At 55.2% G+C, this 26,463-nt stretch overlaps 4 protein-coding genes and 1 long non-coding RNA gene across 12 annotated transcripts in view; 3 read left to right on the top strand and 2 right to left on the bottom strand.

Annotated features, from left to right (window-relative positions):
• The first annotated feature begins 105 nt into the window (after positions 1 to 105).
• On the top strand, positions 106 to 6,214 carry TOR1B (torsin family 1 member B). 4 transcript variants are annotated; one of them, XR_005527935.1, is made up of 6 exons: positions 106 to 349; positions 985 to 1,250; positions 2,795 to 2,970; positions 3,791 to 3,966; positions 4,289 to 5,478; positions 5,641 to 6,214. XR_005527935.1 is itself a non-coding variant. In XM_039229662.1 (5 exons), exons 1-5 carry the CDS (start codon positions 151 to 153, stop codon positions 4,528 to 4,530), a joined length of 1,011 nt encoding a protein of 336 aa, XP_039085593.1. In that variant the 5' UTR covers positions 106 to 150; the 3' UTR covers positions 4,531 to 6,214. The 4 variants fall into 4 exon arrangements, 2 of the variants coding, with proteins under 2 accessions (XP_039085593.1, XP_039085592.1); XR_005527936.1 differs by lacking the exons at positions 4,289 to 5,478; positions 5,641 to 6,214 and adding an exon at positions 3,514 to 3,611 and having other exon boundaries at positions 3,839 to 3,929; XM_039229662.1 differs by having other exon boundaries at positions 3,839 to 3,966; positions 4,289 to 6,214.
• A 2,109-nt stretch (positions 6,215 to 8,323) lies between these two features.
• TOR1A (torsin family 1 member A) lies at positions 8,324 to 16,609 on the bottom strand. Its single transcript, XM_039229603.1, has 5 exons — positions 16,306 to 16,609; positions 15,549 to 15,814; positions 12,850 to 13,025; positions 12,622 to 12,749; positions 8,324 to 8,949 (listed from the first exon to the last, which is right to left on the bottom strand). The coding sequence occupies exons 1-5, from the start codon at positions 16,577 to 16,579 to the stop codon at positions 8,699 to 8,701; spliced, it is 1,095 nt and encodes a 364-aa protein (XP_039085534.1). The 5' UTR covers positions 16,580 to 16,609; the 3' UTR covers positions 8,324 to 8,698.
• Positions 16,610 to 17,882: 1,273 nt separating this feature from the next.
• CUNH9orf78 (chromosome unknown C9orf78 homolog) lies at positions 17,883 to 25,362 on the bottom strand. Its single transcript, XM_039229604.1, has 9 exons — positions 25,222 to 25,362; positions 24,819 to 24,878; positions 23,857 to 23,908; positions 23,190 to 23,260; positions 22,327 to 22,404; positions 21,546 to 21,743; positions 20,431 to 20,567; positions 20,226 to 20,324; positions 17,883 to 18,565 (listed from the first exon to the last, which is right to left on the bottom strand). Exons 1-9 carry the CDS (start codon positions 25,302 to 25,304, stop codon positions 18,474 to 18,476), a joined length of 870 nt encoding a protein of 289 aa, XP_039085535.1. The 5' UTR covers positions 25,305 to 25,362; the 3' UTR covers positions 17,883 to 18,473.
• LOC120230145 lies at positions 18,510 to 22,348 on the top strand. Its single transcript, XR_005527933.1, has 3 exons — positions 18,510 to 18,949; positions 19,984 to 20,024; positions 22,263 to 22,348. It is a non-coding gene; the product is annotated as an uncharacterized LOC120230145 (long non-coding RNA).
• Positions 25,363 to 25,527: 165 nt separating the features above from the next.
• USP20 (ubiquitin specific peptidase 20) overlaps positions 25,528 to 26,463 on the top strand; it is a 41,526-nt gene continuing 40,590 nt past the window's right edge. For all 5 annotated transcript variants that reach the window (XR_005527931.1, XM_039229588.1, XM_039229586.1 and 2 more), the window contains exon 1: positions 25,528 to 25,610. The gene's annotated coding sequence lies outside the window, so the exon portion shown is untranslated. The remainder of the gene's footprint in view (positions 25,611 to 26,463) is intronic.

Below are 26,463 nucleotides of genomic sequence, written 5' to 3'. Positions count from 1 at the left end.
GCCACGCACAAAGATGGCGGCACAGCGCCAATATGGCCGTCCCGAGGGATGGGCGGGCCTGCGGGGCGGAAGTGACGCAAGCCGGAAGTCCGGCCGCGGTGTCGCGGCCTGGGAGCGCGGGGCCGGGGTCGGTGGGCTGTGAGCGGGACGATGCCGCGGGCGGCGCGGCTCGGCTGTGCCGCGGCGCTGGGGCCGCTGCTGGCGGCCCACGTGGTGGCGGCGATCGAGCCCATCAGCGTGGGCATCGCCCTCGGGGCCGCCACCGCCCTCACCGGCTACCTGTCCTACAGGGACGTGTACTGCCGCTTCGCCGAGTGCTGCCGCGAGGAGCAGCGGCTCAACGCGTCCGGTAGGGCGGGGCGGCCCCGCGAGGGGCGCGGCGCTCACCCCAGGCTGGGGCGGGAGGGAGGACGGACGGACGGACGGACGGGGCCTCGCTCCGGACTCCAGCGCCGCAAGCCGCGCCTTCTGAGACACAGTCCGCACACCGCGGGAGGGCTCTGCCTTAAGTTCCTTCTTACACGCCTCGGATCCCCCGGGAGTCCAGGAAAGAAGCTGAAAGCGGCGTGCCCAGCCCGTGGCGCCGCGTCAGCCCCGTTAAGTCGCTTTCAGAGGTGCCGCGGCCGCGCGGAAAGCCCACCTGTGGCCCTGGGGTTTCTAGCGCTCCCGCAGGGGGAGCTGGGGACTAGAGTGCAGCGCGGCCGAGAGGGGGCTAAACCTTGGATGGACGAACGCGCTTAGCTTCCTTGTCAGACCCTGGAGCGTTAAGCGGGACTTCCGTCTAGTGCGTTTCCTTGGAAGTGGCATCGTGGGACTCGGCGGCCCGAGCTTGTGCCGCTGGGCCCGCCCTGGGGCCTTGGCAGACGCCCTGCCGGACCGCTCGCTAGGAGGTGCCTCCCGCCTTGGCCAGCTGGGGCAGGCGCTGCTTCTCTGGGGCCTGTTTAATGTGTATCTTTCTCTCTCTTCTCCGGCTGGCTGCTGTAGCCCTCAAGCTGGAATTAGAGGAGAAGCTGTTTGGGCAGCATCTGGCCACAGAGGTGATTGTCAAGGCGCTGACTGGCTTCAAGAACAATAAAAACCCCAAGAAACCGCTGACTCTTTCCTTACACGGCTGGGCTGGCACCGGCAAGAATTATGTCAGCCAGATTGTGGCTGAAAATCTTCACTCAAAAGGCCTGAAGAGTCACTTTGTCCACCTGTTTGTCTCGACGCTGCACTTCCCTCACGAGCAGCACATAAAACTGTACCAGGCAAGAGACTCCTGTAACCCCGGCCACCGGCCACTCGGGTCTGGGTGACCTTCACTAACTCCTGCCTCTGATGCTTCCATAGGCTTTGCGCAGCCCCAGGGCCCCGCCCGCCCTGTAACCCTTTGCTGTGGGCGGAGTTTTTTTTTTTTTTCCTTTTTTTTTTTTTCCTTTCTCACTGGGTTCCAGAATAATACAGTGGGACAGAGGATGTGATTAACATTAAAAGACGGAGCCTAGAGAGGAGAGGGACCTTGCTCCTTCAGGTCTTTCTGGCCTTAGGAAACTCTTCTGCAGTGAGAGGGCATGTCCAGCATTCCCGTCCCAGCCCTTGGTGAAGCAGAGGAGTGGCAGGGGATTTGTTGGGACACAGCCTCAGTTAAACCTCCCCCACGATGCAGCACTCCATGTGCAGCGGTGTAGACTAGAGGAATGTCCCCCCTCTGGCTTCTGTTCCCTTTGTGGTCCCCTCCGAATCCCTACTGTTGCTTTCTTTCCTCCCGTGAAAGCCTCGGAGGACTGAGCCTTGTCCTCCTGAGATACTCTTTCTGCATTTAAGGGATATGCAGTTGCCTAGTTGGGTTCTCGTTTAAATGAATGCCGTCCTTGCAAAGACTGATCGTCTTGCTGTTGGGTGGGGGCCTAAATAAGAAACAGAAACTGATCTGGACAAGGAATCGAAAGTGGGTGTCCGCCCCGCCAAAACCGTGAGGCGGGGTAGATTACTAAAAAGGAAAGAGTGATTTTTTGTTTTCCGAATCCTTTCGCAGAGAGCTGTATCTCTAGAAATAACAGGGATCGGGGGAGGGTGCGCCGGAGCCTTGCGTGATTTGGGGGCTGAGGGCTGGTTGCTGGGGTATCTTGTACCCATGCTTTCTGGGAAGTGTCACTGCCTTTGTTCACCGCGGCGACAGGAGGCATTGGTTTGGGGCACCGTGCCCACCCCAGTGCAGTGACTTCCTCCCCGGTGTGTCTGGCAAAATTAACTTGAGAGTTCAGTCCACAGTGAGTTGAAATTATGGGTTGATTAACAGTGAGCCGATGAGTCCTCATGCATCTCCTTTTGTACTTTTAAAAAGTCACATTCGGGGGTGCCTGGGTCGCTCAGTCGGTTAAGCGTCCAACTTCGGCTCAGGTCATGATCTCATGGCTCGTGGGTTCGAGCACCGCCTCCGGCTCTCTGCTGACAGCTTGGAGCCTGGAGCCTGCTTTGGATCCTATGTCTCCCTCCCTCTCTCTCTCTCTCTCAAAAGTAAATAATAAACATTAAAAAAAATTTTTTTTAAAAGTCACATTCGGCACATCATTTGAGTTAGGGGGAAAAGAAAACTGCTTTGCATGTTAGCACCCATCTGCCAGTCTCCACTTTTTATAGATCAAGGAAAAGCTGTTGCCCGGTGAGCAGAGGTTGGGATGCAGTTTCTGAGACCTTTGTCAAACCCCAGAGGGCTCTGATGCTTCTGGGCTCAGAGCAGGAGGGACAGGGCTATGCCTCCGCTCCTCTGGGCACGGCCTCTGAGCCTCTGTTTCTTTCATGGCTCGTCTAGGACCAGTTACAGGGATGGATCCGGGGTAACGTGAGCGCGTGCGCCAGCTCCGTGTTCATCTTTGACGAGATGGACAAACTGCACCCTGGGGTCATTGACGCAATCAAGCCGTTTCTAGACTACTACGAGCAGGTCGACGGCGTGTCTTACCGGAAGGCCATTTTTATCTTTCTCAGGTCAGTGGGCGGTGATTTCTGTGAGGGCCTCGCAAGCTATTCATTCTCCTGGTGCCAGAAGGAGGGAGGCCCTGGCAAGCGGCGGCATTCGGTTCCCCGGGGACGAAGGTGCTCGGCCAAAGGGAACTGCTGACTTCTGTTACTTTTGGGGTTGCTCCTGTCCGCATGGCAGGTGGGGTGCGGAAAATGAAATGATTGCTGATAACGGGCACCTTCATTACCTGCACCCAGCACTGGGGCGCCTGGGGGGCTCAGTCGGTTAAGCATCTGACTCCTCTGATTTTAGCTCAGGTCATGATCTCATGGTTTGTGGGTTTGAGCCCCGCATCCGGCTCTGGGCTGACAGCGTGGAGCCTGCTTGGGATTCTCTCTCCCTCCCTCTCTCTCCCCCTCTCTCTCTCCCCCACTTCTCCTTCCCCTCTCCCCTTTCTCCCCCCCCCACTCACTTCCCCACCTGTGTGTGCACTCTCTCAAATAAGTTAAGTTCTGGAAAAGCAGATTCCAAGCTCCTTGAAGGCAGACACTTACTTTTCCTTTGTCTAGGAGCACTTAGTAAATATTCCTCCGTTAAGAATAAACCTCAGAACCCCGGGGGCTCCGTCGGTTGAGCATCCGACTTCGGCTCAGGTCATGATCTCAAGGTTCGTGGGTTTGAGCCCCAAGTCGGACTCTGTGCCTGAAGCCTGCTTCCAATTCTCTGTCTCTCTCTCTCTCTCTCTCTCTGCCCCTTCCCCCTGACTTGTGCTCTGTCTCTGTGTCAAATAAAAAACATAAAAAAAAAAAAAAAGTAAACCGCAGAGCATATGTGTTTCTTGATTAGACACGGAATCCCCACCAGTGCCCTCACTCTGTTCTTTGGCGTGTTCAGCAACGCCGGCGGGGACCTCATAACGAAGACCGCCCTTGACTTCTGGCGGGCGGGAAGGAGGAGGGAGGACATCCAGCTCAAGGACCTGGAGCCCGTGCTGTCTGTCGGAGTCTTCAACAACAAACACAGTGAGTCTCCCAGGCGCCCTGCACCCCGGCCCGCAGCGCCCCCTCTTTCCTTGAGCCCACCTGCAGCCCCTGAACCCGCGGGCCCCCGAGGCCTCCCTGAAGCAGGGACTTCGTCTCCGGTGTCCTGTGATAGAAGCCGTTAGCAGGGCTCGCCCACCAGCTCTCCCAGGCCTGTTGCGCGCTTGACCCCAAGAGATTCTCGATGGGTGAAGACGCGCGGGACGTGCCATGGATCGGGACCGACACAGGCCCCGTGAGAGTGGTGTGAGCCTGGCCAGGTGACAGCGCGTGACAGGAGGCCCTGCTGTGTCTTGCATCGCAGGTGGCCTGTGGCGCAGCGGACTGATAGACCGGAACCTCATTGATTACTTTGTCCCCTTCCTGCCCCTGGAGTACCGGCACGTGAAGATGTGCGTCCGCGCAGAGATGAGGGCCCGCGGGGCCACCGTGGATGAGCACGTGGTCACCAGTGTGGCAGATGAAATGACGTTTTTCCCCAAAGGCGAGAAAATCTACTCCGACAAGGGCTGCAAGACTGTGCAGTCACGGCTGGATTTTCACTGACGTCTCATCCAGGAGGGCTCACAGCCCCCCGGGAGCTCCGCACTTGCCCTTCCAGAAGCACTTTGGAGGCCCCTTTGGGGTTTGCACATTTGTACCTGTGTAGCCTTTGGGGATCTAGAAGCTTCTCAGAGGTGAGCTGTGAAAAGATGCTGCACTTGTCATTTTGGACCCGACAGCGATCCATCTGTCAGCTGCGGCGGAAGGCGACCCTTTAAAATCCCTCCCCCAACGTGCTGACCTTGACGGAAGTGCCTTGCAAACAGTCGTGAGCATGAGGACCCCCCACCCCCCGCCCAGCACCCACACCTCAGAAGCTGCTGCTGTAACTCAGGGAGTTCCCGGGCCCGCTCTGCAGTCCGGGGAGCTTTTGGTTTGCACCCGCTCAGAATCTTCTGGTCGGTTCCTTTGCACAGAGAGCGCTTACTGGCTTGAAGTTTTTGCAGTTAAAATCGATGACACCTTCAGGCACGGTGTCCGGCGACGGCGTGGGCCCGCACGCCGAGCCTGTGCAGCCAGGTGGCCTGTCTGCCTGTGGTGCGGGGTCTCCGCCCTGGGACTCTGCGGCCGCCTGTGACAAGTGGCCTCCCCGTGTCCCTTTCTCGGCCGCCGTGGAATCCATCCCTTTGCCGTCATTCAGGGTCGAGCCCAGCCTTCCTTGTGCCCACTTCGGCTCCTGAACCAGATTTGTCCCCAGCCACATGTCCTCACCGGAGTGAGATCAGAGCGAGTGCCGGCTGTGACCTTGAGCCCTTGGTTCCCGTGGCGAAATGTTCATCTGCTACCGGGCACGTGGGGGCCCGCCTCTCCCTTGACTACGGACAACCATTTGGGATCCGAAGGGCGGGCTCGGGCTCCGTGGACGACACGGGCCATGGAACGGCCAGCTCGCAGATTCTGCCAAAGAAGCGCTAAGTATCGTCTGCCAGAAATGCTGGAGTTTTCAAAGAGGTGTCTCTCTTTTATAATGTTTTTACCTGCGAGTCTTAGGTAATAGATAAATACATATGGGACGTAGCTCATTTTAAAACACGGGAAAGGACACAAACAGAGTAACTGTCTAGTCCTTTATCAGAAACACTTAACCAAAACACTAGGCATTTCTGTTGTCAGGTGCGTGGTCACACGCAGCCACAGTTGCAGATCCGAGCCCTGTGGACTGGCGGGTCCTGGGGGTCAGCTGACGACACCTGTGTGGCAGCAGCAGGCCAGGCCGCCCTGGCCGCGGGGCAGTGAGGCGGATTCCGGCCGGCAGGAATCGGTGTGCGGTCCCATCTGCGTACGCGGCCGCAGACGTGCGAGAACGATGGGCAGCGTGTTGATATGTATCGTGTCGACGAGCGTCTTGGTGACTCGAGAGGGCCTTCTGTGGGGTCGCAGGTAGCCTTGGAAAAATGCCAAGTTAAGGCTTAACGTTTTAGTGCGTGCTCTTGCATTGGGGCCGAGCGACCTCTCTCTCAGGGCCCCATGGGCGTCTGGTCCGGCGGAGACGGAGAGCTTCCCTGTTTCCAGTGACGCCGCACCCTTGGCACGTGGGGCCCCCTCTGGACTGCTGTTCCTGCTTTGTCACCCGCAGAGGGAGGCCACGGTCAACCCCGGCCCAGCCTCCCTTACCCGGTGTGAGATGCAGACAAGACCTGGAACTGACGTACTGAATAGAAAATAAAGACTAAATTTTATCATGTGACATGTCACGTGCAGACATTTTTGGGTTTTTTTTTTTTTCCCTTCTAGTTTCTTTGGGAACCCCGAACAGTCAGGAGCTTGGAAGAGAGGCTGTTGGACAACTCGGGTGTGTCTTACTGCACCCCGGATGTGCCGGCTGCTGGTTTGCGTCAGACCCTGTTTACGTTAAAGGCTGGGTCCCCCAGACAGATATGCTTCCGTGGGGTCAGGTGGTGGGTCCCACTCCTTGTTTCCAGGGATGAAAATGCCAAGGACAGCTGGGCTTCTTCCGAGCAAATAGTTTCTACTGAAATTAACAGGAAGGAAAATCAGGCGGGGGAGGGGGTGGGGGGGTGACTCCTTGCTGACATTCTGAACAAGGCTGGGCTCAGGCCAGGATACCAGAGCTGGGGAACAGCAAAACCCCAGTGCGGGTCTGCTCTATCGCACCCCACCTGGCCTCTTGTCTGTCAGCGAATCCTTAACGCCGATTCTCTTTCCGGGACTGAGGATGAGTCAGCTACTTTCTAGAAAGTCCAAACCGTCTCCGCCAACACTCCCACCCAGTCCCTCATTTCTCAGTTTAAGGCGGTCAAGTCCCGAGACTGGACTTCCAAGGTCTGGTTCACAGCCTAAAGCAGGTCCCGCTCCACTCCCCGCACTGCCTCCCCTACAAAGACTGAACTTGCCGAATTAAGTCAGGGGACCCCCAGTGCTGGGGCTGGCAACTTGGAATGATTAGCCCAACTTGGAATGATTGTGACTCCTGGGGACAGGAGCACAGGCCACCTTCTAACCCACATCATGAACCTTCCACAACCACAGCCATCCCTAGGGGGCCTCCGTGCAGGCTGGGTACCTTGAGGCAGAGGGGTCCTGTGGGTCTGTAGAAAACGGTCCCCGTAGCACCGCTCGGGCCCATCCCCCACAGGAGGTCCAGCCCCCAGCAGGCGCATGTGCGTGCTGCAAACACCAAGGCCTGTCTGTCCCCTGTGCCCTGCATGTCTGCCTGGCGCCTCGTCTGGGTTAGGTCTGCAGACTTAGGCCCCACGACCCTGCAACAGTGTGGTCCCCAGGGCCGCTGAGCGAAGGGCCGGAGCTGGAAGGATCCAGAGTCCCTTCTAGACTTCACTCCAGCCCGCACTGCGCCTCTGAGGTCGTAACTCGTTGCCAAAGCACTGAAGACCTACAGTAAACGGGGGTCTTTCTCGTTTAAAGATGCTCTCACAAATTACACACCATTTTAGCGTACAACGTACGAGGGTAGCTCTTTGTGGTTATAAGTAAAAGTACTGATCTCAGGATCCCGGGGGTGGGGGGTGGGCAGCTACACTTTCCTAAGAGGTCTGGGGAATTCTCATTAAACGACCAAAACTCGTAACCGAGGATGGTTTTTGAAAATACAGCAAAACTCGCCGGACAACGTACGGCTCATTCAGGAATGGAAACGGGAAGGATCTTCCTTTGCAAAGCCGACTGACTGACAGGTGGCCAACTGGAAATGTTTGCTTTCAAGGAAACTGTTTCTCACGAATGTTCACAATGTTACTGAGATCATTCCTATCACTCACAGTGTTACTGAGATCAAACCCCTTGGAAAGGGGACTTAAAAGGCTTATCTGTGAGGGGCCTGAATGTGTCTTTTTTTCTTTAGTTTTGAGAAAGACCATGAGCAGGGGAGGGGCAGAGAGAGGGAGGGAGGGAGAATCCCAAGCAGGCTCTGCATTGTCTGCGAGGAGCCCAATGCGGGGCTTGAACTCACGAACTGACAGATGACGACCTAAGTGGAAGGAAGGAAGTGAAGAGTCAGCCGCTTAACTGACTGAGCCGCCCAGGCACCGCCCCCCCCCCCCCCCCCCCGAGTGTGTCCTCTTACATACTGTCCCTTCGTCTAGACACGTCATTGCCCCTTGTGGTGGCCATCCTGTGACCGGTCTGATCACTGGTCCGGCCCTGGTCCCCAGTCCTGCCGAGGGACTTCGTGCCAAGGACCCTGGCGTGGGCTTCTTTTCAGCAAAAAATTCAGCACCTAGGATATGGTGACAGGAAGTTAAAAAAAAAACAACATAAAGCCAATAACATAGAGTCTGAAATGGTGACAGGAAGTTAAAAAAACACAAAGCCAATAACATAGAGTCTGAAAAGCTTCTCATAAGGTTAAAAACCATTTTAAATAAAGTCATCGCATTTTCAGTAAAACTTAGACATTCTTCCTTGAAACAGAAACACTTGAAATTAAAACATGATTTTTAAAAAATCATGAGCCCTCGGACGCGTGGCCGGGGAGCAGGGCGCCGCTGCCTCTGAAGGCTCTGGGCTGTTCCGAAGTCCGCGATCCATGATCTGTAGGGTGTGAGGCCCGGAGGCTCCGATGGATGAAAACGTCTCAGGAAGGTTCCCGTTCCGTCCAACAGGAAACAGCTGCTCGGTCCTCCAGGCCCCGGAGCCGGGACGTGTGGGCAAAGAGCCGGGTGCGGAGGGCGTCTTCCTCCCCAGCCCGGGGCGGTCAGTCGTCGTAGTAGTAATCTAGCTTGGTGAACACCGTTTTGCAGCCTTTGTCGGAGAAAACTCTCTCCTCTTTGGGGAAAAACGTCATCTCCTCAGCCACTTTGGTTACAATGTCCTCGTCGATTTCAAAGCCTCGGGACTGCATTTCCACCCGGATGCACATTTTTAGGTGTTTGTATTCCAGGGGGAGGAAGGGGACGAAGTAGTCGATGAGGTTTCGGTCAATTAAGCTGCTGTGCCAGAAGCCACCTGGGAAAGAGAAAACAGCGCTGTTCATCCACCGTCCGTGTGCCTGCCCGTCCGCCGACACATGGCCAGCGGGCGGCCGCCAGGTGCCAGACCCGGAGGTGGCGACCACGGTCCGGGGGGGCTGAGGGAACCTGGGAGCGTGCCCACCGGCAAGACGGAGCAAAGCAGGGTGACGTGGCACCTTCCGTAGCCTCGGGCTCAGGGGAGGCCCCTCCCATGGACTGACGGGTCTGAAGCAGGAGAGAAGCCCACCAGCCCAGAAAGGATGACGGAGAGCGGAGGGACATGGTCCCCAGGCTGCCAGTGTTTCAAGGAAAGCACGACGACAGAGGAGTCCCCAGGGAAGGACCCGCCCCTCCCTTCCTCGGGGAACTCAGGACCCGCTGGACTCCCAGCAGCTGGATCGGCAGCAGGGCAGAGGCTGGCCACTCCTGCCCGCGAGTCTAGACCACACGGCGCGTCTGGAGACTGAGAACTTGAACCCTCAGAACGATACTGTGCGAAGTCGGTGCTGGGGGGGGCGGCTCTGCTGTGTGTTCTTACCCGGGGCGAGTGCGGGCCCTGTACCCCCCCCATTCCCCCCCGGTGACCCACGTGCGTCCCCTCCTGGACTCCCGGGAGGACCCAGCACCCCCTCCCGACCACACGGCACCCGCACTTCTTCGGGTGACCCTTTTCCCTTCCGCTTTGCCGCTGGACTCTGGTGCCTTAATCCTGGTCTCTGACCAGTTCCAGCACGTGGGGCTTTTTTTTCACACCACCGAGCAATTCTCCATCGCGGGCTGGTGAGAGCTACAATTTCAGCTCAATACAGGAGCCAGACTGTGGAACAGCCAGATGGAAGCGAGAGGGAACGCAGAAAGGACCGGAAGCTCCCAGGCCCCTCCCAGATTTCCACGTGTTCACTCTGGAAGCTCTCCGAACCCCAACCTTCTGGGTTTTTACGGAGGCTTCGTGACATGGGCACCGCTGATTAAATCACTGGCTGTTGGCGACCGACTCCACCTCCAGCCCCTGTCCCCGTCCCCTCATTCCCCGGAGTCGGGGGTGGGGTGGGGGGTGGTGTTCGGTTCTCCTGGAAACCAGCCCATGCCCTTAAGATGCTTCCCAAAAGTCCCCTCGTTAACAAACTGAGACGAGGTTGAGCCGGGTTTGCCGTGAGTATTAAGACACCTCTTATTTCGTAGGAAGAACGGTGGTAGGAGATCTGTGCCGGAAAGAGACCACGGCTCACAGGGCCACGACGGGACTGTGCGCTTCCCTTTCCCAGCAGTGCTCGACACAGAACTGGTGCTTGGTAAAGACCTCACTGCCTGGACGGCGTGGAGTCTGACTGGGGCCGGGGGGTGGGGGGGGACAAAACCCAAAACCGATGGCTGAGCAGGGCAGGGGGGACAGCTCAGTTCCTGAAGGTCAGGCAAGCCGCGGGCCCCGGGGAGGGAGCAGAGCCAGCACACAGCGACACTGCCATCAGGGTTCACAGCCCCACGGAGGGCGGCGGGCTCAGGAGGTGACGTCTGGGCAGAGCCTGGCCTAGAACCTGATCACAGCAGGGGTGGTGGGCAGAGCAATGATCTCAGTCTCTTTACAAAACCATCCCCGGGCCACTCCCGAGGGTGTCCCCTCAGCCGGGAGGCCCCGCCGGAACCCCACTGGACCGGCCAGCCGTCTGCTCCGCACCTCCGCGGGGGCACCTCGCTCACTGTCCACGCCCGTCTCCCCGCCGGCCCCACACACCTGCGACTCCACGGTCCATCCCCCAAAAGGGCACGAGCACCCTTCTCATGGCTCAAGCCGAACCCCTGACTCAGGGCTCTCTCATTCCCCCACCAATCCTTTAGGAAATCTTATTCTACCTTCTGAAAGTTTTGCCTTTCAACACGCATCCTGAGCCACCAGGTCACTCCGCACGCGGGTCCGGGCCACGGCTCCTCCTGGGTGTCCCTGCCCCCCCTGCCGCCTTCAGCCTCTGCTCCACCCCGTGGCCTGTGTGGTCCTGTAAAACTAGGTCCGGTCCTGTTACTGCTCAAAACACTCCGGCGGCTCCCTCTCCACTGGGAGTCAAGCCCAAGGCCTCCCCGTGGCCCTCCGGGCCTTTGGTGCCCAGCGTCCCCAGGGCAAGACCTGCCTCTGATCCAACCCCCTTTCTGCCCCTGTTCATTCGGGACTGCCACAGTGCCCCCGGGCACACCCCCACCTCAGCGCTCTTGCATGTGCTGTTCCCTCCGATGGCATGCTGTTCCCTGTGGCGTCTACAAGGCTCACTCCCGCAGTCCTCAGGTCAGCTCAACTGTCACCCGCACAGCGAGCCGTCCTTGACTGCTGTATTAGAACTGCCGCCCATCCTCATCCCAGCGCCCCCAAGCCCTTTTTAGGGACTTACTTTTTACCTATCGGGGGTGGGAAGGAAGATACACCTCTACCTCTACATAGAGAGCAGATGCCATCATCTGACGTGGTTTCTTATTTATCACTAGGATATAAACTCCATGAGGATAAGTGGTGGCTTTTGTTCACTGCCGCGTCCCCAGTTCAGGGACCTGTGCCTGTCACCTAGAAGGAGCTCAGCATTTGTTGAACAAATAAATGAAAGAGTTCAGCCATCTGACTGAGGCCAATAAATGGCTAAGCCAGGTCCGCCTCATTCTGAAGCTTATACCCTGGAACCTTCATAACCTCCCATACCGTGGGTGCTAGGCAGCTGGCCTCACGTTGCTGACGCATTTAGGCTAATGTACCTATTGCGTGTGCTCACGCCGGCACACCAGAGACCCACTTAACGTGTTACAAGCTATCCTGTCTTCCGTCGGTAATATTCCAGCGACACAAACGGACATAAACACCCCACACTGTCCACCTATCTCTGCAGCGGTAGTGATTTCTCGCTTTGAAGGAGAACATTTGCTTTCTAAGCTCGAGAACGACCCTGAACAGAGCAGGCTTAAACGGTAACAGTCCACCCACACGGCTCACAGGTTACCCAGGTGACCCAGCGAGTCACTCTGCACCACGGGGACTTCCCACCTCTGAGGGTTCAAGCTCAAAGGGGGTCACTGGGAACGCCGTGAGCTTGGGAGCGAAAACCTCGGGCTCCGAAATCAGAGCCACTGAGCAGGCTGTGTGGCCTTGGGCAAGTGGCTCCCTCTTGAGCCTGTTTCCTCATCTATACAATGGGGAGGATGACAGGTTCCAGCCCACAAGGTCATGGTGAAGATAAAGGAAATGGGCCAGTAGAGCACAGACAGTGGGCCCGCCCGCTCTTTGGCTGCTATTCTTGTGCGCAGCACCTCAGAGTTCTGGGACCACACAGAGAGAGAGGGGGGCTGGACGGGTCCTCTCTTTCAGAGGTGCTCACAGCGGCCTTCCCTGCTCAACCACCTGCTTTCCTTCTACAAAGGAAAACGATTAAACCTAAAGAAAACGGGAAACTCATCTTTAAGACTGCGAGGATCAAGACTGTCCCTCCTTCTTTAAAAGAGCACCGTGCAAACTTTAGCGTGTACGACAAGTCACCTGGAAGGTCACATAGAAACCCCGACTCGCTAGGTCTGGGGAGGGACGGAGAGTGCACTTCGTCAGCTCCCAGACGACGGCGAGGCTGACAGTCTACGACCTTGGCACGCGGGATCACAAATGGGAGGGGCCGGTACTGGCTGGCCGGGCCGCACTTACTGTTCTTGTTATTGAAGGCTGACACGGACAAAGCCGGCTCCATGTCTTTGAGCTTGATCTCTTCCCTCTGCTTTCCACTCCTCCAGAAATCTAAAGCCACATCTGTGATCCTTTCTGCTCCAGCATTGCTGCAAGAGAATTCCAGGGAGTTAAGGACTGGATTCTGTCCCGGAGCCCATGGCCTTCGGGGGTCAGAGGTCCCCGACTGTGTCCCAGCCCCAGCCTCACCTGAGAAATATGAAGATGGCCTTCTGGTAGGAGACCCCGTCCACGTGGTCATAATAGTCCAGGAAAGGCTTGATGGCATCTATGAGGCCGGCGTGCATCTTATCCATCTCATCGAATATGAAGATGGATCTTGCACACGTGCTCACGTTGCCGCGGATCCATGACTGTAACTGATCCTGAATTACAGGAGGAAAAGCCGGTGCAAAGTTCTCAGCAACGGAAACAACCAGGGTGAGCAGTAGCGCTGCAATGGCCGCATTTATAGAGCGCTGACTGCATGCCCCGCACTGGGCTCAGAACTTTACACACGCAGGCTCTTTGGTTCCTCCCCACACCTCTGTGCTGCGGATAGCATCACACCCGTTCCGCAGGTAAGGAAAACGGAGGCATACGGCTTCACCATCTCGCCCAACATTATAAAATGAGGATGTGGGAGGGCTGGGATCTGAGCCGTGCCCTGCCTGGTTCCAAATCCCCACGTCGGTTAGAATTCCCGTGCTGTGAGAGATCGTAACGATGCTGTGTCACTGAGTTCCTGGTCCTTGTCATTAAAATGGTGATGTGCGGGGGGCGCCTGGGTGGCTCAGTCGGTTAAGCACCGGACTCTCGAGGCTGGATCAGGTCATGATCTCACCGTCATGAGATCGAGCCCCGAGTTGGGCTCTGGGCTGGCAGCACGGACTCTCCTTGGGATTCTCTCTCCCTCTCTCTCTGCCCTTCCCCCACTCTTGCATGCTTTCTCTCTCTCTCTCAAAATAAATAAATAAACCTTAAAAAAATGGTGATGTTAACACGTATCCTGTGTACATCAGCCTTCTTGGAAGAAGGCAGAGGGGCGCCTGGGTGGCTCAGTCAGTTAAACGTCCAACTTTGGCTCAGGTCACGATCTCGCGGCTTGTGAGTTTGAGCCCCACGTGGGGCTCTATGCTCACAGCTCAGAGCCTGGAGCCTGCTTTGGTTTCTGTGTCTCCCTCTCTGTGCCCCTCCCCTGCTCATGCTCCATCTCTCTCTCAAAAATAAACAAAAAAAAAAAAAAAAAGGAAGAAGGCGGAGACCAAGTAACCTATTTTGCCCATCAGTCCTCAGACTAGGGGTTTCCTTTCCCCAATGGGGACGGTAAGGAACACGGACTCCTTTAAGTGAGGCAACTGAACTCCAGTGCACGCGCTCTGGGGTGAGTGCGGGGAGGGAACTCTCCTGAGTTTCTGTAACAATGTCTGGGGGGGGTTCTCAAATAAATCTGCCTAATCGGAAACCTTCCATAAGAACATAGTTATGTACTTCTTACAATACTAAACAAGCAAAGTAAGAAAGAGAAAAAAAGATCCCGTTAATCAGAAATGTGAACCAGGGTTCTATATAGTGCTTTCCCACCCAGAGCCCTGGGGGAGGACAAGGAGGAATTCACTGTTTTCTGAGGAAGACTCTGGAAGGTACAACGTAGGTCCTGACTGCTTAGGATTTCGGACTTTGCTTGGCTACTGTGATCATGGCTTCAGGGTTCCATGGGTACATATCCAACCTACGCAGTAATTCTGCTCTTACAGGTACGGACCAGGCTCTATTTACAGAAGGAACCGAGCAGAGATGAAGTGACCTGCGTGAAGCACGTGACTGTTTAAACAAGGACGTACTCAGATCTTTTAGGCTCCAACGGCCATGGTTTTCCCACTCTGCTGCTCCAGTGTATAGGCAGTGACACAGAACACGTACTGAGCACTCGCTAAGGGGTAGACAGAGCTCTGAGCACTATTCACGTAATGTTTTATGGCCATCTCCCCAAAGCCCTCAAAGCAGGGCTCCGTTTTACAGATGCAGAACTCAAGGCACAGAGAGGTTAAGTCACTTGCCCAAAGTCACACAGCTATTAAGTGGTGGAACCTGCAGGCGAACTAGGAGCCCCCATTCATCACACAACCTGTCTGGAACGTTCCTAGTTTTAGTGCTTGCCAGGCTCACGTCCCAGGAACCCCTGGAAAGCTGGAGGCCCTGATGTTCACCCAGGCAGAAGGGAAAACAAGTATGCGCAGGCGCGAGCGCTAAATATCTGCTGTGTTCACCTTGCAGTTTTGTGACGCGGACTAAAAAGTCGGGAGCTGCCATGTGTTTGAAGGCTCGCGGCAGGCAGGCAACACGCTCGACAGAGCTCAGTGCATTCTCACCGCCACTCTTTACAGAGAAGAACCTGGGTGTGGGCTCAGGCGACAGTCCCTAGTCTACACAGCTGGTGGGTGGGAGAGTTAGGACTCACATGTAGGTGTGTGCATTGCCAAAGTCCAGGCGGTTAAGCAGTGAGTTAAGCTGTAAAAGCAGTTTGCAACATTTTAGCTGAACAACCTCAGGCCTTTCTGGAAACATTTCCTCTTTTGCGAAACGAGTTAGACGCCACGATCTTTGGGTTGGATTTGATCCAGTCCATCTCTAAAATCCCACGACTCCCCTTACTAAGATAAGCTGCGGACTGAGCCTGTTTTCATCATCCACCATCACAAAGCTCTGATGGTATTAACTACTCCAGGCACCTCAACGCCCGGTAACTTCCACATCTTTCGGAGGGGAACCGGTGGAGGTAGCCTCTTCCAGGCTCACTCATACCCCCCGCCCCCCAGCAATTCCCACCTTCCACCCCACAGTCAAGAAACCCCCGACTCCCCCGACCCCAGCGTCATCCAGGAAGGATTCCAAAATTCCGCTCTTGCCTTATACAGGGTGATGTTGGAGGCGTGTGGAAAGTGCAGCGTGGCCACAAACAGGTGCACATAGTCACTGTTCAGACCGCCCTCGTAAATATTCTCCGCGATGATCTTGCTAACGAAATTTTTGCCGGTGCCCGTCCACCCGTGCAGAGAGAGAGTCAGCGGTTTCTTGGGCTTCGGGTTGCTTAGGAAGCCGAACACAGCATTTAGGATGACTTTCTTCGCAAGGTGCTGTCCAAAGAGCTTGCTGTCCAGATCCCTCTGCAGCGCTGGGAAAAAACAAAGCCGGTCGGGGACGGGGTGTCCGGAGAAACCCAGCCCAGGGTTACAGGCGCCTGTAAAGCCAGCAAAGCCTGCTCGGTGCTTGGAGCACCTTGTGAAACGCGGAGGTACTTCCCGGAGCGGGCCGGGGGCGGGGGTGCTGGGGGAGGAGGAGGGGGGGAGGGGGAGGGGGAGGGGGAGGGGGCCCGCCCCCTGCTAGCCACGCCCAGTGCCTGCGCCCCTCACCCTAGCCCGGCCCCTCCGCGGGCACCGCCCGGCCGCAACGGGCCGCGGATCGGCCGCAGGAGTTCCCACCGCGCCTCCGGGAGGGAGCGAAACTCTCGGCAGAGGAAGCGACCCGGGCCGCCGCTCGTCTGCTCGGGTCTCCGACCAACCCCGGTCCGTCGTGGTCGTGACCAGGAGCCGGCGCCACCCCCCGCCCGGGGCCGCTGCGGCCTCGGGTCCCGGCCCGGCGAGCCTCCCGCCCTCCCAGTCCTACCCTCCCTGCTGAGACTCCGCTTCTGGCCGCAGCACTCCGCGAAGAGGCAGTAAAGGCGCGGGTAAATATAGCCGGTGAGGACGCCGGCCAGGGCCAGTCCCAGGCTGATGGGCTCCACCGCCCGCACCGCCAACGGCGCCAGCAGCAGCAGGCCCAGCGCGGCCCGGCCCAGCTTCATGCCCGGACCCGCGCCTCCCCGCGCGTTCTCGCGCCTGCCCCGGACCGGCGCCGCCGCCGGACCGCGCTTCCGGTTCCTCCCGGGCGCGGCCGCCATCTTTGTGCGGGGCGGCCTCCTCTCGCGCCTCCCGTGGTGGCCGCCATCTTTGTGAGGGGCGGAGCCCCTACTTGCTTCCGGGAGGTGAACGACGGAGGCCGCTGGAGGTCATGAAAAAAAAGGGGAGGGGGGAATAATTTTAGATCTACAGAAAAATTGAAAAGGTAGTCCAGAGAGGTCCTATATACCCTCCCACATAATTTCCCGTATTAACATATTAGTATGTTAACATTTGTTAAAATTAGCGAACCGATATTACTACAACTAAAATGTTTCCTTTGTTTTTACCTAATGCCCTCGATCTGATCTTGGGTCCTGTCCAGGATCCCGCATTGTATTCAGATTTCGTGTCTCCTTAGGCGCCTCTTGGCTAAGACTGCTTCTCAAGCTCTCCTTGGTTTTGATGACCTTGACAGTTTGGAGGAGTACTTGGTCACATCTTTCCCAGGATGACCCACTATTGGAATTTGATGTTTTTCTTGTGGTTGGACTGGGGTTGTGTGAGGAGGGAACTTGACATGGGTAGGGTGCTACTTTATGACATCATATGAAGGATACACACTATCAACATGATGACTGTTGAGGTGGACTTTCACCACCCGGATGAGGTAATGTTCCATAGGTTTCTCCACGTAAAGTTTCTTCCACTCATTCACTCATTCATTCATAGGGTGAGGATTGCCAGTGTGTTGGGTTATGGACTAGACCCTGGGGATCCAAGGGAAAAAAAAAGAACCCAAGGCATAGGTGATTCCAGCCTTCACTGACCATGCATTCTAGTGGAGGGAAAAAAATAAAAATAAAAACGATCTTGATTTTACAGATGAGAAAACAGGCTCAGAGAGAAAGAGGATATAATAGGCTGTGAGCAGTGCTCAGCATGGACCCCAAAGCCAAACTCCTCTAGCCACAAGACCGGCTCTAAGTCAGCCCAGAAGTCAACCTGCTCTTACCTCAACATGGTTAAGTACCTCAGGAAAATGACAGCATGGGGGCACCGGACCCGAGAGCCAGCAGGTTGAAGCCTACTTTTTTTTGTTTGTTTAATTTGAGAGAGTCCCAAGCAGGCTCCACCCTCAGTGCAGAGCCCAACACAGGACTTGATCCTATGACCTTGGGATCACAACCTGAGCCAAGATCAAGAGTCGGATGCCAAACCGACTGAGCCACCCAGGCGCCCCTACAACTTGAAACCAAATGAGAAAATCTCTCGCAGTAACTTGGGTTTTGCACTTGAGCTGCCCCACCCCCAGGCTCTCAACATGTTACCTAGGGTTGGTATAAGGAGACACGATACAGAGAGTGGGGTTGGACTCATTTCATATTTAATACTTCAATGCTGAAAATCATAGAAATTGTTTTTCTTTCTTAATGAAAAGAAACCAGTAACTTTGTAAAAGTCAGAAAATACCAGTGTCCCCCTGATCCCATCCTAGACTTTTCTGCTGTGAGCTGGGCTCCACTGCACGCGGTGAAGGGCGCATTCCTGAACTCCAGGAATATGAAAGTACAAGACATGATTGCATATATATTATAATGATAGCACAATCTAAAGGGCGTTCTCTCCCTCCGAACACCGCTGTTTCCTCCCGGCCTAGGGCAAATATCCAGAGAAAGTCAGTATATTTACAAACAAGATTTTATAACGCTCACACAAGAATAGGATTTGCCCCCAAAAGGGAAGACTCCACATTGTCTTGTTTCACAGGTTACAAATGCCGCGCCCAGGAGATCCAGCAGGTAAGCGGCAGGACCGATGGACGTCCGTTTGGGAAACTGTCTGCTAGCGGATAAGCAAACTTCTGTCCGCCTCTGTCTGGGAAGCCGCTGTCAAGGGTTTAGGGAGGGGACGGTGCTATTTACACCCGTCCTGCTCATCTCCCTTTGGACCCCCTTAGTAGCGTCTGTTCATCTTCTTGAACTTCTCATAGTGATAGTCATCCGTGGCCTTCTCGTTAGCAGGGCGCTTGCGGTTAGGGGGGGACCCTGAGGAAGGAAAAGAGGAGAAGCGGCGTGCCATGCCGGGAGCCACTGATAGGTTTCGGCTCTGCTTGGGCTGGGACCACGCCTACCTCATTCCCCACTGGCGCGCCGGTGCCCACCCTGGTGAGCAGGGACATAGTAGGGCCTCGGTAAATGCTTGTGCATGAAATACAGTCAGGTGACAGTGCGGTGGGGTATGCCGACGTCAGCGTCGGACTAGGTGACGGCAGGTGCTCTATTTCAGGGAGAGTTTGATTAGGCACAAGGCCTAGTGCTAAATACTTTTAGATATGACTTTTTTTTTAACCCTCACGGCCTGGATTCCATACTGCCACCACTGTTCAGAGAACTGAGGTGGACTCCCTCAAGGTCACTCAGAAGGTGAAGGTAGGTTGAGAGTTGAACCCAAGTCTGGGGACTCCAAAGTCCTTGCTTACTGGGTGTGAATAACACAGAACTCTTTGGGAACTAAAGACTACGTGACTAGGATGGTACAGAAAAGAATTTGTCCAGGAGGAAGGAAGAAAAAGCAGGGGCGCCTGGTTGGCTCCGTCAGTGGAGTGCACGACTCTTGATCTCCTGGTTGTGAGTTCGAGCCCCATGGTGGGTGTAGAGATGACTTAAAAATATTTAAAAAAAAAAAAAAAGGAAGGAAGGAAGAAAACGCAAACAGCCTCAGCAACTCAACCAATGTAGCATTTCCTTTGGCTCCTCCCATTGTTGAGGGAGGGGACGGCCCTACTGGTGCTGGTCAGCAAGAGGGACAGGGGCACAGCTAGATGCTGCCGGTGGGGGGACAAATCAGCACTCCACTTTTAGAGGAGCGTCTGGTGACTTCGTGGCGTGGAGCCGAAGGACATGATATAGGCAAACGGTCAGCACGACAGTGCTTAAATGGGGCAAAATGAGAAACCACTCAAGTGTCCAACTAGAGGGCACTGCAGCAGATCGGCGCCACAGGACGGGAGATGGCCACTGAAAAGGCATATACGTATGTGCTGCACAGACAGACGTGCAGGGGGCGCTGCTGAGTAAGGAGCTAGGAGACCCTCTTGAGTATGTATCCAGTGTATCTGTATCCATCAATGTATTTTTAATATTTATTGTTAGTTTTCAGAGAGAGAGTGTGAGCGGGGAAGGGGCAGAGAGAGAGAGAGAGAGAGGGAGACACAGAATCCGAAAGAGGCTCCAGGCTCTGAGCTGTCAGCACACAGCCTGACACGGGGCTTGAACTCAAAAACCACAAGCTCATGACCTGAGCCCAAGTCGACGGGGCCACTCATGCACCCCTACATATTTTTTTAAAGTCTAGACAGTGATACATAAAAAATGTTAACAGTGCTTATCTGTGGTGAAATTATGAATAACTTTGACTTTATTTTTGCTTATTGAAATATTCTGATGTTTTCAATCTCTATTAGATATTTGATGGCCCAGTGAATCATCACAACAACCCCTAATGGTAGGTCTTATTGCTATCCCCATTTACAGATGGGTAAACTGAGGCTTGGCACAGGGAAGGCAAATGACCATGTTCCAGAACATGGAGTGTAACCCAGAGACCCTGGCCCCGAAGCCCAAGCCCCACCCCTGCAGAGCCCACCCCGGCTCCAGGGGCCTTGGTGGCTGCTCCCGGTGGCCCTGCGGCCTCTGCGGTACTCACTCTCAGGCTCTGGCTTCTCTGTGTCGCCCACTCGCAGGGGTCGGGCTTTGGGCTCTTCTTTGTTTCTCCGAATGGGGGCATTGAGCTCCTCATGATAAACTGGATCGAAAGAGACCAGGGGACACGTCAGACAAAATATGGGACCTGGGGGCGGGGGGAGGGCGTCAAATCAACGGGGCGGGGCTACTTGGCCAGAGCAGCTTACATCGGTTGTGCTGCACGTAATTCACGGCCATGTTGGTGGGCACGAAGGACGTCTCGCTGTCTTTCTTCTTGTTCTGCTGCTCTGCCAGTAGACGGGCCTTGGCATCCTCCGTGGAAATGATATTTTTTATTTTAGCGCTGTGGGGAGAAAGGGGCCAGGCCACGTGTTAAATCCTCCCACCTTTAGGGCCTCATACGGAACTGACAGTCAGGCTGGGAACCCGCCGGGGCACGAGGAAGTCCTCCTTGGAGCACAGGGCTCTACGGTTCACCAGCTCCCTTACAGTCACACGCTCGAGTGTTCTCACAGCTGTCAGGGATGCACGATTTACTGCCCTCTTCCCTTTCTTTTTTAATGCTTAGTTATTTGAAGAGGGAGAGCATGCTTGGGGGGTGGGGGTGGGGGGGAGAATCCCAAGCAGGCTCTGCTGTCAGCGGAGTCCGACGCGGGGCCTGATCCCACGACCCTGGGATCGTGACCGGAGCCAAAACCAAGAGTCGGGATGCTTAACCGACTGAGCCACCCAGGCGCCCCTTAACCGTCATCTTCTTGTCAAGAGGAAGCTGAGCCTCAGAGAAGGAAAGAAAACTACCTAAGGCCCAAAGCTAGTGTCGCAAAAGAGGCGAGAACGCAGAAGCCTCCCAACTTTCTCCTGCGCCCGAAGAGGATTCTGACTACCCTCTTTCTTCCATGACCGTCCAGTTTTAGAGCAGATTGTTCTGGAAAAATGAAAAGGGGGCTCATGGGACAGGTGAGCCATTAACGTGGCTCCTGCTACAAGAAAAACCGAACAGCCGAAGAGCTGTGAACAAAGACGAAATAAAAATAAACACGTGCGCAAATAACCCTTACGCCGTGTACCGGAACCAACGTGACACTGCGTGCCCCTTAATTATATCTCGGGAAACAAAACAGCACACGCTTGTGCTTCCAGGAGGCCTTGCCTGGAAGCTCCCTAGCTGCGCTGACCCAGCCTTCAGACGCTCCGGGCACAGGCACCTCCGCCTACCCAAGAAAGCAGAGCCATCTGTGGGCTTCCAAGCAGATGGGCGCAGAGTGCTCTTAGTGGGCCCGGGGCGCGGGAGGGGCAGGACCGGGGGGGGGGGGACACGCACTCGATGCCCAGGTCCACCTCGGGGATGCCGCTCAGCATCTGGTTGGAGAGCATCTCTTCTGTCTTCTTGGCGGAGGAGACGCGGATGTTCTCTGGGAGCTCGTAAAGGCAGTCCTCTGCGTTCTTCGGCTTGACTTTCTGTTCCTCGTGTTCCACGATCCCTTTCCTCTTCTTGAGCTCTGTCTCAATGTACTTCATCCTGAAAGGAGAAAGCCACCGGGCCTCAGCGGGAGGCGGGCAGCTCGGGAAGCCTGTCTTTAGAGCGAGTGGTCCCTCCCAGCACTAGCCCACAGAGCAGCCGTGGTCCATGAAGTGGTCGTCAGTCCTCGGAAAAATGAGAAAGATAAAGATCAACTCGAGCTTTTTTCACCACGCGAAACTTTTTGTGACTTAAAGCGCCATCCTCTGTTGTAAGGCCGTGTCCCCCACCCAATCTACTGCCATTAACATATGTAAGGTTCACTAAAAACAGAGGGATGATGGTACATGGTGGTCATTTGTTTAACAGCCTTGTTAGCAAAAGGTGGGCAAGTCTAGTGTTTATTCCTACAAGGTTCCGGGGGAAAGTGTTACTAGTTGGGGCATCTAAAATCGCAAGAACTGTCACCTTAAAGAATCTTAAGGAGTTTTTCAAAGTTCTCAAGCCTGGGAGGCGGGGTGACGGGGGCCAACTTCGCCTTGGTCTGTGGATAATTCTAGAAATCTCATCTGTGACTAGGTATCCCGGGACTGTGTCTGGCTGGAAGCAACCCCGCATCGCTCGCCGCCAGACTGATACCCACATGTCAGCATCCTCGTCCCTTCGGTTGGTTTCCGCGGAGAACGAGGTCCCCAGGTGCAGGTCTTCCTCCTCGCTGATCCTGGAGGGACAGGCAACGAAGCGGAGCCTTTGAGTCCCACCTCGATGAGGCCAAGTCTCATATTATACAAATAAAACCCCCACACAAGTCCGTCCTGCTTCTGGTTGAGGGAAAAAAACACATACGTGATACGTAAATAGAAGAAATATAAGCGAGCAGAACGTTGGAGGTTCCTCTGGGGAATGACTACATACTTTTATGTTATTTGAATGTATTATTTTATAATTGTGCTCCTATGTGTTTTTTTAACGTTTATTATTTATGTTTGAGAGAGAGACAGCATGTATTTCTTAAAAAACAAAACCAAAATGTCCATGTGGGTCTGAAGCACACTAAATGATGCACCTTTACAAAAGGACAGTGCCCACCACACTTTGAGCGAAAGAGTTAAAGAACCCTTTTAAAGAGTTCTTGCTTTCATTTTTTAAAAATATTTGTTTATTTTTGAGAGAGAGCGACATGGAGACAGAGTGTGAGCAAGGGAGGGGCAGAGAGAGAGAGAGACAGAATCCGAAGACAGGCTCCAGGCTCTGAGCTGTCAGCACTGAGCCTGATGCGGAGCTCGAACTTACAAACTGCGGGATCATGACTTGAGCCGAAGTCGGAGGCTGAACCACGCAGGCGCCCCATTGCTTTCATTTGTTTCTGAACTACACACGCTTTACAAAGCACAAAGGATGCTTCAGAGTGTCCGCCTGGAGTTGCTGTGGGTCTCAGCTCTCTGGGGGCACAGAGACCCAGGCAGGCTCTAGGTTAGTTTGCATCTCAGTGAGTCCCGCACTTACTTATCTTTGCCCCTTTCCTTCAGTTTTTTCATGTCCACCATCCCGCCTGTCTTCATTTGAAAGGGGTCATCCTGCAGAAGGCAAATACAGCTGTAAGGAAGCATCTGTATAGTTGGCAGTGTTTTTTTTAAATATAGTTTATGGTCAAGTTGGTTTCCATACAACATCCAGTGCTTATCCCAACAAGTGCCCTCCTCAGTGCCCATCACCCATTTTCCCCTCTCCCTCACCCCCATCAACCCTCAGTTTGTTCTCGGTATTTAAGAGTCTCTTCTGGTTTGTCTCCCTCCCTCTCTGTAACTATTTTACAGTAGTCTTTTTTTTTTTTTTGGTAATTTTTTTAATTAAAAAAAATTCATTTGATGTTTATTATTTTTTTTGTTTATTTATTTTTGAGAGAGAAAGAAAGAGTGTGAGTAGGGGAGGGGGAGAGAGAGAGAGAGGGAGACACAGAATCGGAAGCAGGCTCCAAGCTCTGAGCTGTCAGCACAGAGCCTGATGCGGGGCTTGAACTCACCAATCGCAAGATCATGACCTGAGCGGAAGTCAGACGCTTAACAGACTGAACCACCCACGCACCCCCTCCCCCTTTTTCCTTAAAAGAAAACAGTCACCTACTGGAGACCAGCCACAGCTTTCCATTCCCAAGGAGGACCCCACAACTCACCACTAGGGTGGTTTCTTCTTGTACCTTCTCTCCTACCAGCAGGGCCACAGCACTGAGCAAAAAACAAAAGGAAGAGTGAGAGAGAGAGTGAGACAGAGCAAGAAATGGCACAATTCGGACATGAGGCTGATGGCTTAGAAAGTCTGTAGGCTGCAACATTAGAGCGAAGGCAAGATCTGGGGACTGGGTACCAAAGCCACTTGGGAAAGCCTACACAAATAAAACAGTTTAAAAATAAAGCATTCTAGATGTTGGGTCAGGGGTAGGGTGAAGTGGTCGCTTTCCTTCAAAGCCATTGGCATTTCCTGGGCTTGGAAATCTCATTTCTAAGATTTTGCCTTCCGGGAAAACGAAGCTAAAGACAAACATAGGAAAATGCCTATTGCACCCTTATTTGATGGTGAAAGTTGACAAAGGACCTACAACCTAAGTAAAGGATTAGTTAAATTATGGTACATACATGTGGTGGAATGCTATGTAGCCACTAAAAAGGTTTTTGGGAAAAGTGATCCATAATGTCAATGCCCAAAATGAGATGAGCTGAAAACCCTACAGAATAAAACTTACAATCTCCAAAAATGAGAGAGGCTGGACAGAACGTTAAATGTTAACACTGGTTACCTGTGGAAAGGAGAATTACGGGTGCTGCTTACTTTCTTCATTATACTTTAAAATGTTTTCCAAACCCGACAATCTATTGCATTTCGCAATCAGGTGCAAAAAACCCCACGAGTTAATAATCTGTTTCTTCACCTTCGGAGCAAACCTCAAGCCCACAGGGCTCGGGCCATCTCCTGGGTGAACGTCCGCAAAGAACCTGGACCCCTTTCAGGGCAATGTTAGGTGTACGGTGAGTCAAGAGAAGGGGCTACGTCTGGGGAGATAATTGTGGGGGCGACCCAGGCGGGGGCGTGTGTCTGTCATCTCCGCCCCTCCTCCTCCGGGACCCCTGCGGTACCCACCTCACCCCGTTGGGCCTCTTCCTCAAGTTTTGCACCTCGCGGGTCTCTTCCAGTTTTAATCTGAAAAAAGGCATCGCACAGGCTGAGAAGACCCTTCGCGCAACTCAGACTCAAAAGGCAATTTCGACGGGCACCCCTGTCCAAATGCTGAGCCGCAGGCTCAACGGTCCAGATGGCAACCCTGCGCTTAGACCCACTGAAATCAGAGCCACCGCGCATCCTGGGGAATCTCTCGCTACTGTGCGGCCTTGCGGCGGCGGCCTCAGCCCTACGAGCCTCATTTTTGTTGTCTGCAGAAAGGGACGACAACCTCGGCTCACAGTCAACGAGGAGCCTGGCCGGTGATGAGCATTGCAAACCAGCTCTCTCTTCTTGCCCCTTGGAAGCCCCACCCCAAACGCACCGAACCTCCTCTGAGTCCTGCTCATCTTCCTCCGACTCCGAATCAGCCCGGCGCCGGCGGAAACTCTTCCCGGTGACCGGCATGGTCTCGCCGGCTCCCACGATCCGGCCGCCGCTCCCCAGTACCGCGGCCCTGGTTGCTTCCGGCGCGCAGCAGTGAGGTCAGAGCGCGGAGCGCCGGCACCTCCCTGCCCCGCCCCAAAGCCTCCTGGCTCCGCCCCCGGCTCGCACCGCTCTCGTGGCTCCGCCCCCATTCGTGGCGTTCGCTTCTCCTGATTGGGCGGCTGAGGGGGAGGAGGCGGGGCGCGGCCAGCGGGCCCCACGGCCCTGCGCGGTGCAGCGGTGGGAGCGCTTGACTGACAGGCGGCGGCGGCGCGGTTGCGACGGCAGGTGAGTTCCGGGCCGCCGCCGGCTGCTTCGCTGGGAGGCGGGGGGGGGGGAGATGCTCTCCGAGCAGGGGCGACCCCGCCTTGGCTCTGGGCGGGCTGGGGCCTGGCCCTGCCAGGAGCGCAGAACGCCGCTGCCAGGTGAGCGGAGCCCGGGACCCCTGGCCGCCGCCGCCCTCTCCCGTCCTCCGGCCGGCGCGCAGGCAGGGGGTGTCCTCTGGGGCCCCGGTGCCCCACTTGGAGCCCTGGGGGCTCGTCGTTTCTCCGGAACCGGGACCGCCATCTCCTTTGTTTCCGCGGGGGCCCGACCCCGCGTTGAAAGCACAAGTGTGGCGTCTCGGGGCGCTGACTTATTTCCCCGGGGTCTGGGCCCTGACATGCGTTTTTTCCTTTAGGGATAAAAAGATGACCACTTCTTAGCCGTGGTGAATGCGAGTCCTGGCGCCGACTGCCCCGCTAATGATGGCCTCCGGCCATTTCATCCCCGCGCCCGATGTTTTGAACCTACTCCGGAGGGTTTGAGGGCAGAGGGCCCCTCCTCGGGTGCTGGCCGGCCGCCTCCCCGGACCTTCAGGGGCCTTGTTTTCGTCCTCTGTCATGAGGACTGTCGCTCTGCCCTCTGCCCTTTACACCCCCAGGATGCTGTGAGGATTAAGTTTATTTAAAAACAACAACAACAGACAAAGCCCAACAGGCATCAAGGAGCGTTTAGGAAATAACTAAATGTGTAAATAATGGTTTACAGGACTTTTAGGGACCTCTTAATGTTCCTTTTCTCAGTCTAGGCCCGTCTTTTTCTTTGAAAGCCCTGCCCCTTTGTAAGGCTACAGTGTAGCCAGCCGGGGGGGGGGGGGGGG

Source organism: Hyaena hyaena, unplaced genomic scaffold (assembly GCF_003009895.1).
Source record: "Hyaena hyaena isolate Hyena2069 unplaced genomic scaffold, ASM300989v1 scaffold_38, whole genome shotgun sequence".
Lineage (NCBI taxonomy): Eukaryota > Metazoa > Chordata > Mammalia > Carnivora > Hyaenidae > Hyaena > Hyaena hyaena.
This window is presented reverse-complemented; position numbering and strand designations above follow the sequence as displayed.